We start from the raw sequence: 19,353 nt of genomic DNA, 5'->3' as shown, positions 1-19,353 counted from the left end.
AAGTTCCAACAATAAAATGGCACTCATCTAGACAATAGCCACAAATTATTTGGCCCATTATTTTTTAGACATTTTCTAGGACAGTCAGGTTTAATTTAAAAAAAAGACTTTTCTTGTGCTTTGAGACATTGATGACAGGTGTATAGCACTACAGTACCCGTTACCCCAGGCTGCCTAATCTGAGTGTAGCTAAGGTGTGAGGTACAGAGAGAACCATCAGTCTGAGGAGTTCAGTACACACCCACACCTGGGCATCCTCCTCAACAGAGTGAGAATGCCACTGAATGCTATCAGAACACTGATGACGACAGAGGTCAGCTTGTATGGAGGTGATCAATTTCTCACTTTCCACCATGTCAAGTCTTCAACGAGTGCAGATCAAATCAATTGCAATTCTTTCAACAGTTCTGTTAAAACAGACTTCAGGAGAACAGAACATCAGTGTCAATACTTTTGATTCAGGATGTACAATACTTTATTTTCTCACTGCAGTAACCACAGTATTCCTCCGCCATGCCCCTATTCAGCTGGATGAAATGGTTGCGTGCTGAAGGAGAACAGGCTCAAGATGAGGGGACATCTGCTAAGTCCACAGAGGTATTACCCAGCTGCACACTGATCAGGGAGCTGCTGTGGCACGTGGAGGAGAGGGAGCGCCTGGCACGGGAGGTGGAGCGGGAACACAGGTTGGCCCACAGCACCGTGGGATACCCCCACTGGCTCCAGAGCTACCCAAGGTTACGTACGCTGATCCCCGCATCGGAGCGTCACCAGTTGGAGCATTTGTGTGCCCAGATCCAGCCCATACACACCGCCACAGTGCTCTCCAGGTACATTGTACACCCATTTTCATACAGTAGTACCCTTTTCATATAAGCATACTGTGTCCGAAATAGCCACTGCCACCACACCAGGGTGACAATAGGCGAAGGAGACGAGACTCAAGGAGAGCGGGTCAGAGCAATCTGCCAGGGAAGCCACTGTGTTATTGTCACAGAAGTAGGTAACATGGGGTGTGAATATGCAACAGTGAAGTGGATCCTTTGGGGCTAGGCACAGCGAAAACAACCTCAGGGAAGGCACTCAGCATCAGCAATATCATATCCCTATTAAAATAAAAACATCCCACAACAATGTTTTACAGTGATGGTAACATTTGTATGAACACAGATTTGGTCTTTTGGAGGGCTAAATGAGAAATCATGACCCTTGTAATAATGCTTGAAATAACCTTTAAATCCACCATGGGTCTTGCAAAAATGAATGTACATTAACTAGATGTGCATAACCACATCCACATGGTTGAGCTTCACGGCTGTCAAAGAAATTGTTCAAAGCCAAGTTATACCACTGACGGAAGTGACACAAACACTCGACACCCCCTCCCCAAGAACTCTCCATACAATCCTGAGGTGTGACTAGGTTTGCATAATCACATTACAACAGTAACAAGATCACCCAATTATTCAAGGGATATTATTCGGTGTGGAAACTCACTGCAAGCATTTTTCTTCTTTGCAAAATGTCCTCCTGACAACTAGATTGGAGTGAGCTCATAAATATGCCCTCAGCCTTGTCACCTCACACAATGCATGAAACTTTGAAATAGCCTACATCATTACCAGCATAACTTGTCAACTAGGCCTAATGGATAATTGAAAGCCAAAACAGCTTCTCCCAAATGGCCTCATTATTGTGGATAATGCAGTTTGGGTTAAAGAGTTTATTAACCCACTATATCCCTCTATCTATCCCATTCTCAGGTTCCGCGAGGTGCTGGCCAGCAACAACATCCTGCCCTGGGAGCTGGTGTACGTCTTCAAGCAGGTGTTGAGAGACTTCCTCAACAAAGAGGAAGGGGAAGAAGAGGAGGAGCATCTGCCGCAGCCAGCACTGCTTGGGCCAATGGAGGCCTGGACCAACCGATACCAAATGAAGCAGGGCTTTGTCACACCCACCGTGCCGGACTGTGGTGAGCCCCCGAGAGAGGAGATCCCAACCATCTCTGGATATGTGGACCGTACTATGAGAGGCTCTAGTCCTTTCACTGCCCATAGGGACTGGGACCTTCCCTACTACTACCACCACCCAGTGCCACACAACTCCACAGAGGCCTACAGTACCATGCTGTGAGAGGAGGCAGGGTGGTAAAGTAGTCCCCAACTCATGACCATGCTTACCTTCTATCCTTGTTATGTCATGCCTGAAAGAGTTGTAATCCCACCCCAAAATGTGCATAAAATATGTTAGATTTATTCATTTGAATGTATGAACTGCAACACAATCTTGCTCAGGACAAACACTTGGGGACAGATTCAGACATGCAACAATGTATACTGCTATCTACCTGAACTAGGGGTGCATCTCAATACTAGCTACTACAATAGGCTAGTCTACTAGCGAGCCTACTTCATTTGCACTGACAAGTCAACCCGTATTAGACTAGAGGTCGACCGAATGGCCGATTAATTAGGGCCGATTTCAAGTTTTCATAACAATCGGAAATCGGTATTTTTGGACACCGATTTGGTGTCTGATAATTTTTTTTTTTTTTTTTTTACACCTTTATTTAATCTTTATTTAACTAGGCAAGTCAGTTAAAGAACACATTCTTATTTTCAATGACGGCCTAGGAACGGTGGGTTAACTGCCTCGTTCAGGGGCAGAACGACAGATTTTTACCTTGTCAGTTTGGGGGATTCAATCCTGCAACCTTAGAGTTAACTAGTCCAACGCTCTAACCACCTGATTACATTGCACTCCACGAGGAGCCTGCCTGTTACGCGAATGCAGTAAGCCAAGGTAAATTGCTAGCTAGCATTAAACTTATCTTATAAAAAAACAAATCAATCATAATCACTAGTTAACTACACATGGTTGATGATATTACTAGTTTATCTAGCGTGTCCTGCGTTGCATATAATCGATGAGGTGCGTATCGTTGCTCCAATGTGTACCTAACCATAAACATCAATGCCTTTCTTAAAATCAATACACAGAAGTATATATTTTTAAACCTGCATATTTAGCTAAAAGAAATCCAGGTTAGCAGGCAATATTAACCAGGTGAAATTGTGTCACTTCTCTTGAGTTCATTGCACGCAGAGTCAGTGTATATGCAACAGGTTGGGCCGCCTAATTTGCCAGAATTTTACGTAATTATGACATAACATTGAAGGTTGTGCAATGTAACAGGAATATTTAGACTTACGGATGCCACCCGTTCGATAAAATACGGAACGGTTCCGTATTTCACTGAAAGAATAAACGTCTTGTTTTCGAGATGATCGTTTCCGGATATCGACCATATTAATGACCTAAGGCTCGTATTTCTGTGTGTTATTATGTTATAACTAGGGTCTATGATTTGATAGAGCAGTCTGACTGAGCGGTGGTAGGCAGCAGCAGGCTCGTAAGCATTCATTCAAACAGCACTTTAGTGCGTTTTGCCAGCAGCTCTTCGTTGTGCTTCAAGCATTGCGCTGTTTATGACTTCAAGCCTATCAACTCTCGAGATTAGGCTGGTGTAACCGATGTGAAATGGCTAGCTAGTTAGCGGGGTGCGCGCTAATAGCGTTTCAAACGTCACTCTCTCTGAGACTTGGAGTGGTTGTTCCCCTTGCTCTGCATGGGTAACGCTGCTTCGAGGGTGGCTGTTGTCGATGTGTTCCTGGTTCGAGCCCAGGTAGGAGCGAGGAGAGGGACGGAAGCTATACTGTTACACTGGCAATACTAAAGTGCCTATAAGAACATCCAATAGTCAAAGGTTAATGAAATACAAATGGTATAGAGAGAAATAGTCCTATAATAACTACAACCTAAAACTTCTTACCTGGGAATTTTGAAGACTCATGTTAAAAGGAACCACCAGCTTTCATATGTTCTCATGTTCTGAGCAAGGAACTTAAACGTTAGCTTTCTTACATGGCACATATTGCACTTTTATTTTCTTCTCCAACACTGTTTTTGCATTATTTAAACCAAATTGAACATGTTTCATTATTTATTTGAGGGTAAATAGATTTTATTGATGTATTATATTAAGTTAAAATAAGTGTTCATTCAGTATTAGTGTATTTGTCATTATTACAAATACATAATTTTTTATATATTTATTTTATTAAATCGGCCAATTAATCGGTATCGGCTTTTTTTGGTCCTCCAATAATCGGTATCGGTATCTGCGTTGAAAAATCATAATCGGTCGACCTCTAGCTTAGACATTTTGGCACCTGGCTACAGAGTACCACATTATGAGTCATAATACCCATAAAACATACCGGTCAAACAAGGAAATGTTCCTATCGTTTTTCCACCATTCATTTTTCCCATAGGGGATTTTAGAAACACTTAAAATAAGGGCTGTGTTTTGTGAAGGCTTATTCTGGCATAACAATAATCCATCCACCTGACAGTTGTGGCATATCAAGAAACTGATTAAACAGCATGATCATTGCACAGGTGCCCCTTGTGCTGGGGACAATAAAACACCACTTTAAAACGTGCAGTTTTGTCACAACACCACAGATATCTGAAGTTTAGAGGGGGCGTGCAAATTGGCATGCTGACTGCAAGATGTCCACCAGAGCTGTTGACAGTTCATTTAATGTTCATTTCTCTACCATAAGCCACCTCCAATATCATTTTAGAGAATTTGGCTGTACATCCAACAGGCCTCACAACAGCAGACCACATGTAACCACGCACAGCCCAGGACCTCCATATCAGTCTGCTTCACCTGTGGGAGGAGTATTTGTCTGTAATAAAGCCCTTTTGTGGGGAAAAACTAATTATGATTGGCTGGACCTGGCTGCCAAGTGAGTGGGCCTATACCCTACCATGCACACCTATGGCTGCACCGTTCCCAGTCATGTGAAATCAATAGATTAGGGCCTAATAAATGTATTTAAATTGATTGATTTCCTTACATGAACTGTAACTCAGTAAAATCTTTGAAATTGTTGCGTTTATATTTTTGTAAAGTATAGTTTACTGTGTTAGTAAATCATAACATTTTTGCTAGTTAATACAGTATTTCTTAAATTATGTAGGTAGCTATGTAGCCTGACGATCCGACGTTGAATCGCGTAGAATTCTACATCAGCGAGAAATGATCGTTTGGGTCAGGAAAGTTTCCTCTCATTACCTCTACAAGCAAGAATGTTGAATAAAATAATACTTTACCGGTTGTCCGTGAGGCTGGTCATTTTGCAGGTAGGAATATGAGACAATATATCCACAGGAAAGTATAATTAGTCAACTTTACAAAACTCTGTGCGTTCAGATTTATATCACCCGAAGCATGCGCACAATATGAAAATATACAAACGTATGCATACTTAACGAGCTCGTGCAAGTGTTTACATGGTTCTACACATGCTTCAGGTGAAAGAAATCTCAACACACTATAAGCGTTTTGAAAAGTTTGTCATTTTACTTGTAGGTGGATATATTGTCTCACATTCCTACCTGCAAAAGGACAAACTGCATGGACAACCGGTAAAGTACGTTAAAATAAAATATTATTCAACATTCTATCTTATGAGAAGACATTTCCAAACGTATGTACAGCATTAATCTCAGACTGAACCAGAGCAGAGGTATCAGTCTGATTGTCAGGCAAGTAGCAATGTAGCTAGCTAACACAAAAGTATAAAGTTCCAGTCTGGTAAATTAGCTAGTGTGCTACAGTGCAAGGGAACATGTACAGTTTAGCGGGCAATTCAATTATACATTTAGCTAGCTAGCCAGTTTACTTACCTCGGTCTTGATGACTCCTCCGACTTTACTTTTTTTGGAGGTTCATCTGTGATTCTAATGTTAGCAAATTGGGTGCCCAATGTAAACCATTCTGTTATCTGGTCTGCAGTTATTGCTTTCTTAATGTTTACTATTTTGTGGACTCCGCTTCCGTTGGGTCTGTGTTCAATGGTGATGCTGCAGAATTCTAAATTAGTTCAAAGGCACGTGACAGTACACCTGCTAAGGGGTTGCCACAGTCATAAACCCCGCTTATTAAAATGTTATTTTAAACCTAACCTTATCCACACTGCTATCCGTATGCCTATCCCTAACCTTATATTATGACCAAAAAACGACTTTTGGTTTTCATAAATTTTTTACAATATAGCCAATTTTGACTGTGCTGTGGTAACTAGTGGAAACCCTTTAAGGAGTCTGGGTCGGTCTGGATCCCCTGCAAAGGAGTCGAGAAGTCTGGGTTGGTCTGGATCAAACATCCATCTACTGCAGAGGTTGTCAAAACTAATTCTGCCCTGATTTAGCCTCGGGAGCCGCATTGGTGGAAAAAGTACACAATTGTCATTCATTACTAAAAGTCTAAAAGTATTTGGTTTCAAATATACTTAAGTATCAAACGTAGCCTAAAAGTATGAATAATTTTAAATTCCTTATATTAAGCAAACCAGATGACACAATGTTATTGTTTTCTAAATGTACGGATAGCCAGGGGCACACGCCAACACTCAGACATCATTTACAAACGAAGCATTTGTCTTTAGTGAGTCCGACAGATCATACATAGGCTGTAGGGATGACAAGGGAGGTTCTCTTGATAAGTGTGTGAATTGGACCATTTTCTGTCCTTCTAAGCATTCAAAATGTAACTAGTACTTTTGGGTGTCAAGGAAAATGTATGGAGTAAAAAGTACATTATGTTCTTTAGGAATGTAGTGAAGTAAACGTTGTCAAAAATACAAATAATAAAGTGCAGATACCCCCCCCCCCCCCCAAATTACTTAAGTAGTACTTTAAAGTATTTTTATTTAAGTACTTTACACCCCTGCATTGGTTATATCCTTGGGATATTGGGTCCCTACACCTAACCTTAAAAGGTGCAATATGCAGAAATCGCTCTGCCATTTCCAGGTTACTAAAATTCAAATAGTTTGTCTAATTTTTGTTTGTGACAAAACAAGCAATGGTGTAGAGAATCACTGTATCATCTAATCCACTGTGAAATATATTTTCAATAACCACAAATATTGTATTTACAGCTGTTTGAAGCTGGGTGTACAAAACCAAAAGTAAAATATGCAAAAGGGAAGCTTAAGCATGGGAAGCATAGAAATAGCGCACATAGAACATATCTACCACTTCTTGCTTTCAATGAAAATGACAGATCTATAACTCACATTTATATATGAATTTGGTCGGGTAGCCCAAAAAGTTAAATATTGCAGCTTTAAACACCTATCCCTTTTCAATTTCAACATGGTAATGTCAGAGTTGGGACATACCAAGGATTCCATTTAGACTTTTCCAGGCTTTATTCGGTTTTCAACAAGTGCGAATGGCTGCATTGAAAATGTGTTATATTTCCTCACTGTCCAAATGTGGGGGAAAAATCCTCTATCCATAATTTTTTGATTTTTGCAGCCTGGTCTCAGACTAGACGTAACACAGTAAACATAAATCCGAGACACTCAAATTAGTATGATATGTTTAGTATGGTTACATAAAACAGAAGAAACAAGAGTGGTTGGTATAATGCAAACATCTAGCGACCCAAAGGTTGTGTGTTCAAATCTCATCATGGACAACGTTTAGCAACGACATACTACTTTTTAGCATGTTAGGTTAAAGGGTTAGGGGAAGGGATAGCTAACTCCTAACCTTAACCCTAACCTTGCTAACACTAGCCACCTAGTTAACGTTAGCCACAACAAATTGGAATCCATACATATTGTAATGAAACAGGAAGGGCGAGCGGCTTGAACCCTCAACCTTCTGGCCCAAGGCACAGTGCACCATCGACTGTGCCACAAAAGCATGCTCGAGTGGCAGATTTGATATCTGCGCTTATAAACCAGGGTCACTACACAACTCCCTCCTTTCAAAGAGCGTGTCACCGATCATTTTCACTTCCGACACCAATGCAATGAAACGGGCAGGGAGCATGGCTTGAAACCCTCAACCTTCTGGCCCGAAGCCCACCGAGCCATCGACTGTGCCACAAAAGCATGCTCGAGTGGCAGTTACTATCTGCGTTTAAAAATGTTTTTACTTTTTTTAAAATGTAACCTTTATTTAACTAGGCAAGTCAGTTAAGAACAAATTCTTATTTACAATGACTGCCTACAGTTGAAGTCGGAAGTTTAAATACACTTTAGCTAAATACATTTAAACTCAGTTTTTCACAATTCCTGACATTTAATCCTAGTAAAAATTCCCTGTCTTAGGTCAGTTAGGATCACGACTTTATTTTAAGAATGTGAAATGTCAGAATAATAGAAGAGAGAATGATTTATTTCAGCTTTTATTTCTTTCATCACATTCCCAGTGGGTCAGAAGTTTACATACACTCAATTAGTATTTTGTAGCATTGCCTTTAAATTGTTTAACTTGGGTCAAATGTTTCGGGTAGCCTTCCACAAGCTTCCCATAATAAGTTGGGTGAATTTTGGCCCATTCCTCCTGACAGAGCTGGTGTAACTGAGTCAGGTTTGCAGGCCTCCTTGCTCGCACACGCTTTTTCAGTTCTGCCCACACATTTTCTATAGGATTGAGGTCAGGGCTTTGTGATGGCCACTTCAATACCTGGACTTTGTTGTCCTTAAGCCATTTTGCCACAACTTTGGAAGCATGCTTGGGGTCATTGTCCATTTGGAAGACCCATTTGCAACCAATCTTTAACTTCCTGACTGATGTCTTGAGATGTTGCTTCAATATATCCACATACTTTTCCTGCCTCATGATGCCATCTATTTTGTGAAGTGCACCAATCCGTCCTGCAGCAAAGCACACCCACAACATGATGCTGCCACCCCCGTGCTTCACGGTTGGGATGGTGTTCTTCGGCTTGCAAGCCTCCCCCTTTTTCCTCCAAATATAGCGATGGTCATTATGGCCAAACAGTTCTATTTTTGTTTCATCAGACCAGAGGACATTTCTCCAAAAAGTACAATCTTTGTCCCCATGTGCAGTTGTAAACTGTAGTCCAATGTCCAATGCGGTTTTGGAGCAGTGGCTTCTTCCTTGCTGAGCGGCCTTTCAGGTTATGTCGATATAGGACTAGTTTTACTGTGGATATAGATACTTTTGTACCTGTTTCCTCCAGCATCTTCACAAGGTTCTTTGCTGTTGTTCTGGGATTGATTTGCACTTTTCGCAACAAAGTACGTTCATCTCTAGGAGACAGAATGCGTCTCCTTCCTGAGCGGTATGACGGCTGTGTGGTCACATGGTGTTTATACTTGCGTACTATTGTTTGTACAGATGAACGTGGTACCTTCAGGCGTTTGGAAATTGCTCCCAAGGATGAACCAGACTTGTGGAGGTCTACAATTTTTTTCCCTTAGGTCTTGGCTGATTTATTTAGATTTTTCAATGATGTCAAGCAATGAGGCACTGAGTTTGAAGGTAGGCCTTGAAATACAGTACATCCACAGGTACACCTCCAATTGACTCAAATTATGTCAATTAGCCTATCAGAAGCTTTTAAAGCCATGACATAATTTTCTGGAATTTTCCAAGCTGTTTAAAAGGCACAGTCAACTTAGTATATGTACACTTCTGACCAACTGGAATTGTGATACAGTGAATTATAAGTGAAATAATCTGTCTGTAAACAATTACGAATCCAGTTCGAATCCAGGATGTATCACATCCGGCTGTGATTGGGAGTCCCATAGGGTGACGCACAATTGGCCCAGCGTCATCCGGGTTTGGCTGGGATGAGTTGAAGTCGGAAGTTCACATACACTTAGGTTGGCGTCATTAAAACTCGTTTTTCAACCACTCCACAAATTTCTTGTTAACAAACTATAGTTTTGGCAAGTTGGTTAGGACATCTACTGTGTGCATGACACAAGTAATTTTTCCAACAATTGTTTACAGACAGATTATTTCACTTATAAATCTCTGTATCACAATTCCAGTAGGTCAGAAGTTTACTTACACTAAGTTGACTGTGCCTTTAAACAGCTTGAAGAATTCCAGAAAATTATGTCATAGGCTAAATGACATCATTTGAGTCAATTGGAGGTGTACCTGTGGATGTATTTCAAGGCCTACCTTCAAACAGTGCCTCTTTGCTTGACATCATTGAAAAATCTAAATAAATCAGCCAAGACCTCAGGGTAAAAAATTGTAGACTTCCACAAGTCTGGTTCATCCTTGGGAGCAATTTCCAAACGCCTGAAGGTACCACGTTCATCTGTACAAACAATAGTACGCAAGTATAATGTCACGAACCGGCTCAAAGTTCATAACAAAAAAGGGAGATAAGGAATAACAAAATATATTTATTAACTAAAGTAAACTAAATACAATTAACAATGGTGTGTGTGTAATCAGTAGTGTAAGTGAGTGGTTGCATGCATAAAGGTGATAAGGAGGGGTGTTGAAAGGTGCCAACGCAAACAAACAAAAACAGCCAAATAAAATGCCAAAACCAAAATCTATCAGTGTCTGCATGGAGAGAGTCTCCTCAATGAACGCGGAAGAGGTGCATTTATCCTGGGACACACCCAAGCCCAGGGGTGTCCCATTTTGCTGACGACCCTCCCGGCTCCGCCCACCGACATCCTATTAAGGTTAACAAGAGCAAAGAGAAAGAAGTCGGCAGACAGAGTGGGAGGGTCGTCACCCCCCCCCCCCCCCCCAAAAAAAAACCGGTGACCAACAAGGACCCCGGAACACCCTACCAGTCACACAAATAAAATTGACCCAGCCTCTGCATCTCAAATTGATGAGTGTTCACACTTCCACTTGCCCAGGCCAACCTCGTCCTGCCCAGACCTCAGCAACCTTTAAGAGGAAATAAGAAAACGAGACCAGAAGGGAACAGACAGGAGCGACAGAACAGGACAATACCAAACACAAAATAACAGTGGTCAGTCACGTGGACATTCAGGAACAGGGCACACGAGAGAGCGCATCAGCAACGACATTATCCGTCCCCCGGATGTGCTGCACATCGAGATGGAATGCTTGTAAAAAATAAACACCATCTCATTATCCTCTGATTAGGACACATCATGGACCTCAAAAAGGTGAGAGGGTTATGGTCGGTGTAGACCACAATAGGTACTACTCCCAACCCAACATACACCTCGAAGTGTTGTAGCGCCCATATGAGTGCTAGCGCCTCTTTTTGAATGACAGTAGTTCAACTGATAATGGTTAAACTTTTTGGAAAAGAAACTAACAGGCATCTCAACACCAGACACATTTGCTTGCAGCAAAACTGCACCTGCCCCCACATGACTAGCATCCACGCGAGGAGCAGCCAGCACCGGAGTTGAGGTAAGCAACCTCTTTGCATCTTCAAAAGCCTGTTGACAACGAGAAGACCATACGTAAACAGCCTTAGCTTTCAGCAAATCTGTCAAGGGAGCGACCACAGTAGAGAAGTTCCTACAAAAACTACAGTAATAGCCAATCATTCCCAAGAAACGCATCAGTTCCTTTTTAGTAGTTGGTGGTGGAAAAGCATCAATAGCTACCACCTTAGCCCAAACAGGACGCACTTTACCCTGCCCAACCACCTTTCCAAGGTATGTAACGGTCGCCTGAGCAAACTCACATTTAGCCAGATTGATCGTTAGGTGACCTGCAGCTAGGCGGTCGAACAAGGCTTGAATACGGGACAGATGTTCCTCCCAAGTATCTGCATATATCACTACATCGTCTAGATCAGACATGGGCAAACTACGGCCCGCGGGCCACATACGGCCCGTTAGGCTTTTTAATCCGGCCCGCCGAACTTGTCCAAATTATAGTAAAAACCTCCTTTTTTCCCCCTTTCCCTGCAATGCCCACGTTTCCCCAATAGATGGCGCACTCAAAACACATTGACCGTTGTTGGAGTGGCGCGTATTTCTCTTTATTTCACTTTAATTTTCACTTCGTTTCACGTCACCATTAAGCCCTTCTGTGAAAATGAGCGGACCAAAGAGAAGGAAAGTGGACAGCGAATGCCGAGTGTTTAATAAGGAGTGGACAACAAAATACTTCTTCACTGAAGTCCGATCAACGGCTGTATGTCTGATATGCCAAGAAGCTGTTGCGGTTTTCAAAGAGTACAATATCAGCCGTCACTTTGCCACGAAGCATGCAAACTATGCTAGCAAGCAGTCAACACAAGAACACATTTACGCACAGCAGCGGTACAGTAGCTTTATTAACACGCCGCACATCGCTCTTAATTTAAATTTAAATTTTCAGCTGCAGGTAGGATATTTAATACAGCCTATGTCTGTGTGCTTGGCAACGATACACGTGTACTGTTTGCGCGTGAAGGCGAGGGCGTCCGTGGCGAGTTTGTAGAGCGCGCGGTCAGGACAATCCATCCATGATTTTGCGGAGTTTAACACAAGTAGATATTATTGAGCTTGAGTATTTCGTTGTGTAATAATATGTTTTGAATGTTGAAAGTGATTCCATTTTTCAATAAATGTTGATTTCTTTAACTTTGCACCTTCGATTGAAACTTATTAAAAACAGACGCAATCTTGATAAATCACAGTGCGTATGTTATTTTAATCTATTTACATTTCCTCATCCCGGTATCTGCGAAATAGTATGTAAATGCCATATCTTGCATATTCCTTGAGACAAATTTATTAACTGATAAGGGCTATTTTTCACATTTGAAAGACAGTTAATAAATTGGGTTGTAGTGTTCTTACTGTGCTATGAGGTTTGCACACACTACATTTAATGCTTTAGTATATCCGGCCCAAACACTCCCTCCAAATGCTCCTGGCCCGGCCCCTCTGTCAAATTTTAGAACCCATTGTGGCCCGCGAGTCAAAAAGTTTGCCCACCCCTGGTCTAGATAAACAGTGCACCCGGCCAGACCGGAGACAACCCTGTTCATAAGTCGCTAAAAAGTGGCAGGTGCATTACGCAGGCCGAAACTCATAACCGAATACGAGTACCAGGGGCGAAAATCTGATATCAACCTTGGAGGGGACAATTACATTACATTTTCTCAAGAGCAATTCCTGAGGGGGACACCAAAAGTAGTGCTGTAACACATAGCATACGTTGTTATATGTTAAATGTATCTTGAGGAACCATAATTCCTACAACTGGATAATTGATAGGTACAGTAGTTAACTGAAGGGTTTTCCCAACTTGTTCAAATGTTTAAATCATTATAATTCTACTACTAATAATAGTTATAGCAGTGCTCCTTACCAGTCCAGTATGTATGCAGGTATTCGTACTTACAACCAGCAATATCAAGAAAGGTCAGTAGGTGACAATGGTACTGTACACTGTATGGGTGTAGTTTTCATAAATACAATGAACATGGTGTGATCACATCTAAAAGAATCTCCATTGAGAACCATCACAAAGTTGGTCTCCGTATTGAATTGACCTTTTAATTTGACTTTTTCTGATACATTTATATAGTCATTAAATATGTGCACCTGGCCTGAGTCTAATACAATATCTTTGCAAGAACAAAAAGCTTAAAATAAGTACAGTTCTAAAAGCAAAATAACTACTTCAATGAAAAACCCAAATAAATCAAACAAAATATCCTTCAGTCAGTGTCTCAACTCTTCAAACAGCAGCTATGGACAAGTATGTCGCACAAAGTATGCAATTTTAAATAAAATACCATGAAATAAATAATTTGTAAGTGTACTGAAAACTACTAAACAAAAGAACAAATATCAATTACACCAGGGGTTCTCAAACAGGGGTCCATGGACTAATTGCAAGGGGTCCGTGAAATAAAAAAGTGTAATGAATGTAGTCAGTACCACAAGGTTTCCAGTAAGTTTACATATAATATAGAGGGGGTGGAGGTCCCTGAGGACCGCTCAAAACCTTGCCTGCCTTGCCTCAAAATATGCAGGGGTTCCAGTACCCCAAAAAGGTTGAGAACCACTGCTATACACACTACTGAACAAAAGAACCGAGCATATGTTTGCGGGTTTCCTCAACAACACATCAGTTGCCACTTTCGCAATGCCCTCGCCTGTTGTCTCCGACACCCTGTATAGCCCAATAAACTCCTTGTGAGGGACATGGTCATGGTCAACATAACGCAGACAGACATTCTCCTGTTCAGCACCAGAAACATCTTGAGTACCATCAACAATTAATGAAAATTGTACAATCGGAAGAGACCTAATCTCAGCTGCAATGCCTCGAATGACTATTGGCCATGATGTTCAGAATTTCATTCTGTGCTTTGGGGCCTGTGTACATTGTGGTACGCTCTGTTAACCACTTCAGTAAAATGGGATCATCCTCTTCTGCCCTAAGTTTCAAAATCTGGTATAAATTCCCACTGTCATCCGTGTGGCCTCTAAAGGCTTGTCCCTGTCTTACTACATGCCGCACCGAACTAACAATTTTCATCAAGCAATGCCTTGCGTCATCCTGCTGTTTACCCCATGCGCTGGATAACTGGACACTGATTGGATTTAGCTGGTGTGCTGTTACAATTACAAAGTGGTGGTGGGTTTGGCAGTTTTGATGTGTTGTGAATTTTTCAATGGCTTTTCTCCAGTTCCTAAATCCTGCACTAATGAAGGCAGCATCTGCTCTTTGGCCAAAAGATGGCTGGCTTGAAAACCCTTGGCTACAGTGAAAACACAACACTCCTTTTATTGATGGATTATAATGTAGCCAGGGGAAATCGCGAAACCATCTCTCTTGAAACGTCAACACTCTGTTGGCAAGAGTTTGCGGTTCTATAAATTGTGGGTGTGGCTGATATGGTTTTGTGCCATCACTGTGGTAACTGGACAATACTGTGCCACTGTCCCCTATACTGGTGCTGCTGGCAACAAGGGTGACACTTGGTCCTGCCGTGGCTGTGACACTGTCCTCTGAAGTCTCTCTCCCTGGCTCTTTCCCTTTCACCACCCTAACTGACTCACAGTCTGTCTCCTAGAAAATAAATAAGGTGTTTGCCGTACTCCTAACTACCGGTACCCAAAACTACACAATTAATCACAACAGCAATACCATTGCCGTAAACAAATCTTAGTTTAGTCACCAGTTTAAGTTGAGAGTGGGGGTATCCATGGCATTTTCCAATTATGTCCCTATTTTACAAGTCAAAAAAATTGAGAACCTTTCATAATGTTGCCAAACAAAGACTCAACAAACTTACCTGAGACTCCCTGTCTCTGCCAATCTGTCCCTGCATATCTGTCCCCAGCTCTGCTGTCTGTGTGCCATCTGTTGCCTGCTCTGCCTAATGACATCATTGTGAAACATTTCCATTAGCATTTCACTTCTTTCTTATGAACATTTTATCAACTAGTCTTTGAGATTAGGCTACTAGAGTTCTTACTATGCGTTTTGGTGTACTGACAAATACTCTGATGTCCGTCTTCTTACTTTTTTCTGCCATTTTTCTACCTGGCTGGCTGGCCTAGCTGCACACACACACATTTACACACATGCTGCAACCTTTTGTAATTTTAATAGTTTGTTTCATATTGGCTGGCTTCCAACAATAGCTGAATTTGTAAAGCGAGCACCAATTCCGTTTCTGTGTGTTTGCTATAATCTTTGCTACCTGGTTAAATAAAGGTGAAATAAAATAACAAATAAAAGGTCGCAATCTTTTGAAACTTAAACGCGCTATTAAGTGTCTATAATCAGCACAAGTGCTTTCATTGCGTATTATTAATATTATTGAAATTACATAGTTATGTTTACAGTGATATATTGGGGGGGACAAATCATATTTTTCCCAAGATGGGGGGGGTCGTGTCCCCCCCATCCCCCCTGGGATTTCCGCCTATGACGAGTACAGACCAGAGTGTGTAATAAAGGCAGAGATTTCACGTGCCCTACTCATCAGTGGCACCTGCCAATATCCCTTTAGCAGGTCAAATTTGCTCACAAACTTAGCTGCTCCGACTTGATCAACGTAGTCCTCCATCCGAGGAAGAGGAAATGAATCTGGCTTAGTGACACTGTTTACCTTACGGTAGTCCGTACAAAATCTGTTTGTCCCATCCGGTTTACTGACCAAGATACAGGGAGAAGCCCAAGTGAAGAAGCCCCTCTTCAGCATCTACCTGACCTCAGCATCCAGACAATGCAGTTTCTCTGAAGAAACTCTAGAATCGCTGACGAATGGGGTTAGCATCTCCAACGTCAATATCGTGTTCTATTAAGTTTGTACGTGTAGGTGTATCAGAAAATAAACCTGGAAATCTCCGAATCAGACTAACCATCTCTTTCCGCCCATCAACAGGTAGATGAGCGAGAAGGCTGTCTAAAATATCCAGTGTCTCTGAATTTTTCAATCTACCCTGCAGTATGCAATCGTTGGTACCAAGAACATCTTCCTCCTCATGCACAGACCTAGCATGACAAGAACCCAGCGAAATAACAGGTTTACCGTCCTCTGTAGATTCCCACTGTTCAGCCTCAGAGGAACGTGCATAATAGGGTTTTAACAAATTTACATGGCACAGTTGGTGTGCTTTTCTCCGTTCTGGAGTGGCAACTAGATAGTTTTGCTCAGTGCACTGGCGCACAACCGTATATGGATCTTGAAACTTGGCTTGTAAAGGAGAGCCAACAATTGGCAGCAGAGCAAGAACCTGGTCACCTGGACTAAAGTGACGAAACTCAGTTCGCCGATTAAATATGCCCTTCATCCTCTCCTGTGAAGATGATAGCTTCTCTTTAGCCATTTCACCAGCGGCGTACAAGCGTTGCTGGAAATCACACACATAGGATAACAGGGACTGAGGGGGCTCGGGAGACTTCCAGCCATCCTGGAGAACAGATAGAAGTCCACACACCCTATGTCCAAACACAAGGTCATTTGGACTGAAACCTGTGCTCTCCTGTGAAACCTCCCTAGCGGCTAACAGTAACCAAGGCAACCCCTCCTCCCAATCCTTATCCATCTCAGTACAATAAGCTCTCAACAAAGACTTAAATGTTTGATGAAAACGTTCCAGCGCTCCTTGACTTTGCGCGTGATAGGCGCTAGACAAATTGTGTTAAATATGGAGCTTTTCGAGAACCTGACCAAACAGATTATGTTTATGTTTGGTCCTTATATTAGGTGAAATTAGATCCTTGATCGCTCTGAATGACCTTAGGGATTCCAAACAGTGAGAGAAACTGAGTCAAAGCTTTTAGCACAGACTTAGTCGTGATAGACCGGAGAGGATAGGCAGCAGGAAACCTAGTGGTCTGACACATCACAGTGAACAGGTAACTACTACCATTTTTAGAACGAGGCAGAGGACCAACACAGTCAATAATCAGATACTCAAAAGGTTGGCTGAGTACAGGAATAGGAAACAGTGGTACCGGCTTAATAGCTTGATTAGGTTTACCAGTTAATTGACAGGTGTGACAAGTTTTGATGAACTCAGAAACATCCATCTTTAACTTAGACCAAAAGAAATGTCTTAATATGCAATTGTAGGTTTTCCTCACACCCATATGTCCAGCAACGTCGTTGTGGGAAGTTGTCAACACCAACTCACGAAGCTTGGTACAATAACCTGACTAACCGCCTCCCCCAGAAAACAACTACCATGAGACACCCACTTTCTCATCAGGACATCCTCTTGGAGAAAATAGCCATGGGCGACATCTCCCAACTATTCCACAGGCACAATTTGGTCACGCAACTCTTCTAATGTGGGGTCAGCCCGTTGCGCCTTGATTAGATCGGAGCGGGGTACAGATAACGGGATAACATGGAACGTAGTGACAGATTTCTTTGACATTCTCGTTAGCCGGCGCAGTGACCAGGTCGCCACGGCTCATAGAACGCGTCACTGCACACACAGAGAACACCTCTGGGAAACTCTGCGCACTCTCTTCAGGAATCCCTACAAATGACGGCTTAACGGAAACCACTAGAGATGGAAACACGACATGCTCACCAGCCAAGTTATTCCCAAGGATAACGTCAACACCCTCAATAGGCAACGAAGGATGCACCCCCACAACAACCTCACCTTTCACCAGTCCACAATCCAACATCAGTTTATGCAATGGAACTGACAGAGTGTTCAAACCTATTCCCCTAATTAGAACACTATTCCCTGAATCATTCTCAACAGAGAAGGGTAACATAGACTCTAACACAAACGATTCAGAGGCACCTGTGTCTCTCAGGATCTTCACTGGTACTAGGTCCTTACCTCTAAAGAATGTCTCAGGGTCCTTCTCATTAAATTTAGGCAACAACCGTAAGTTCCCAACAATATCAAATGTGTCCGGGGCACGACCAAAAGAGGAACGACCCCGGGCTAAATCTGGGTCACCTTCCCAGAGCAAACTCTCCTCTGAGAGCTTTCCTTCCCTAACCAGCTCTAGCCGCTCTTTTGCAGCTTGATTTTTAGCACGCTCCAAATCCTGTTTAAATTCCAACTCCTTTTCATACTTTACCCGATCAGCACGCTCCAAATCCTGTTTAAATTGCAATTATTTTTCATATTTTGCACGGTCATGCTCTAGCTTCTCACGATCATGCTCTAGCTTCTCACAAGCATGTTCTAGCTGTAACAGAAGCAGTTCTTTCTGCTGTTCAAAAAGAAGACTACTAGGACTAACAGATGGAGCGGCCATTGTAACCTTATGGGAGACGGTGAGTCCTCAGAGGCTGCCCCTGTGGTAACTTCAAGAATACCACTCTCCATCAGATTGGCCTTCAATATTAACCTAATTTCAACCTTGTAGTGTTCAGCGATCTTCAACAGATGTTCTTTAGTACATAATTCTAACAGTTCCCCTGATGGAAAGCGAATGAACTTGTCTATATTAAACGCCATAGTCAGAAGTAAATACAAAAAAATATATATCTCGCTCTTCCTCTCTGCTGAACACACCAGACCGGACCACAAGAGAAGTGACAATCACACTGGGCACCACAGAAGAGAGATGAGATATATATGGAGCTTCCCCAAAACTTACAGTAACTCAACCCTAGTCTTCGTGCAGATTTGCGGTGGGTAATTATGCACACTGTAGCCCGCTGGCAAGGAAATAAAAAAAGCATGCCATTCCATGAGCGCAGCATTTATGTTTCAACTTGAATCAATGAGCCCAATCAGTCCTCCATGACAACATAATCATAAACAGTAGGACTGGCTAATAAGTCCTTCGTTGGAGTCATTCTCAAGTAAAACAATTTGACTAATCTATACATCCATATTTCCAAGTCCTATTCTTGAAGTTCAAGGGGTATAATATTTATTGCAATGAGTGGAATTCTGATAGACTTTAGTTTTCAATGTAAAGATATAATTTAATCATTATTATATGTAGTAGAAAGTGATGGGTTAGAAGAAGCCAATATAACCAACCCATAAAGTAAAATGTAACATCCAAATATGGCCAGCTATGTAATTAACATTGATTTATCCTGCA

The 19,353-nt window shown here is 42.0% G+C and overlaps 1 protein-coding gene and 1 pseudogene across 1 annotated transcript; one reads left to right on the top strand and one right to left on the bottom strand.

Moving 5' to 3' along the window:
- Nucleotides 1-12,314, bottom strand: part of LOC139531010 (ATP-dependent RNA helicase TDRD9-like) — a 43,509-nt pseudogene extending 31,195 nt beyond the window's left edge.
- Nucleotides 499-4,881, top strand: LOC139530906 (protein RD3-like). Its single transcript, XM_071327703.1, has 2 exons — nucleotides 499-830; nucleotides 1,764-4,881. Exons 1-2 carry the CDS (start codon nucleotides 514-516, stop codon nucleotides 2,131-2,133), a joined length of 687 nt encoding a protein of 228 aa, XP_071183804.1. The 5' UTR covers nucleotides 499-513; the 3' UTR covers nucleotides 2,134-4,881.
- Nucleotides 12,315-19,353: the final 7,039 nt, after the last annotated feature.

The sequence above is a fragment of the Salvelinus alpinus genome, chromosome 9 (assembly GCF_045679555.1).
Source record: "Salvelinus alpinus chromosome 9, SLU_Salpinus.1, whole genome shotgun sequence".
NCBI classification, from domain to species: domain Eukaryota; kingdom Metazoa; phylum Chordata; class Actinopteri; order Salmoniformes; family Salmonidae; genus Salvelinus; species Salvelinus alpinus.
Note: the sequence above shows the minus strand (reverse complement) of the source record. Positions and strands in the feature narration are given on the sequence as shown.

Bases quoted from the DNA above. Each gene is read 5' to 3' on its own strand.
- LOC139530906 (XM_071327703.1), top strand. From the start codon at position 514: ATGCCCCTATTCAGCTGGATGAAATGGTTGCGTGCTGAAGGAGAACAG. The intron at 831-1,763 runs GTACATTGTACA...TCCCATTCTCAG, and splicing joins ACCGCCACAGTGCTCTCCAG to GTTCCGCGAGGTGCTGGCCA.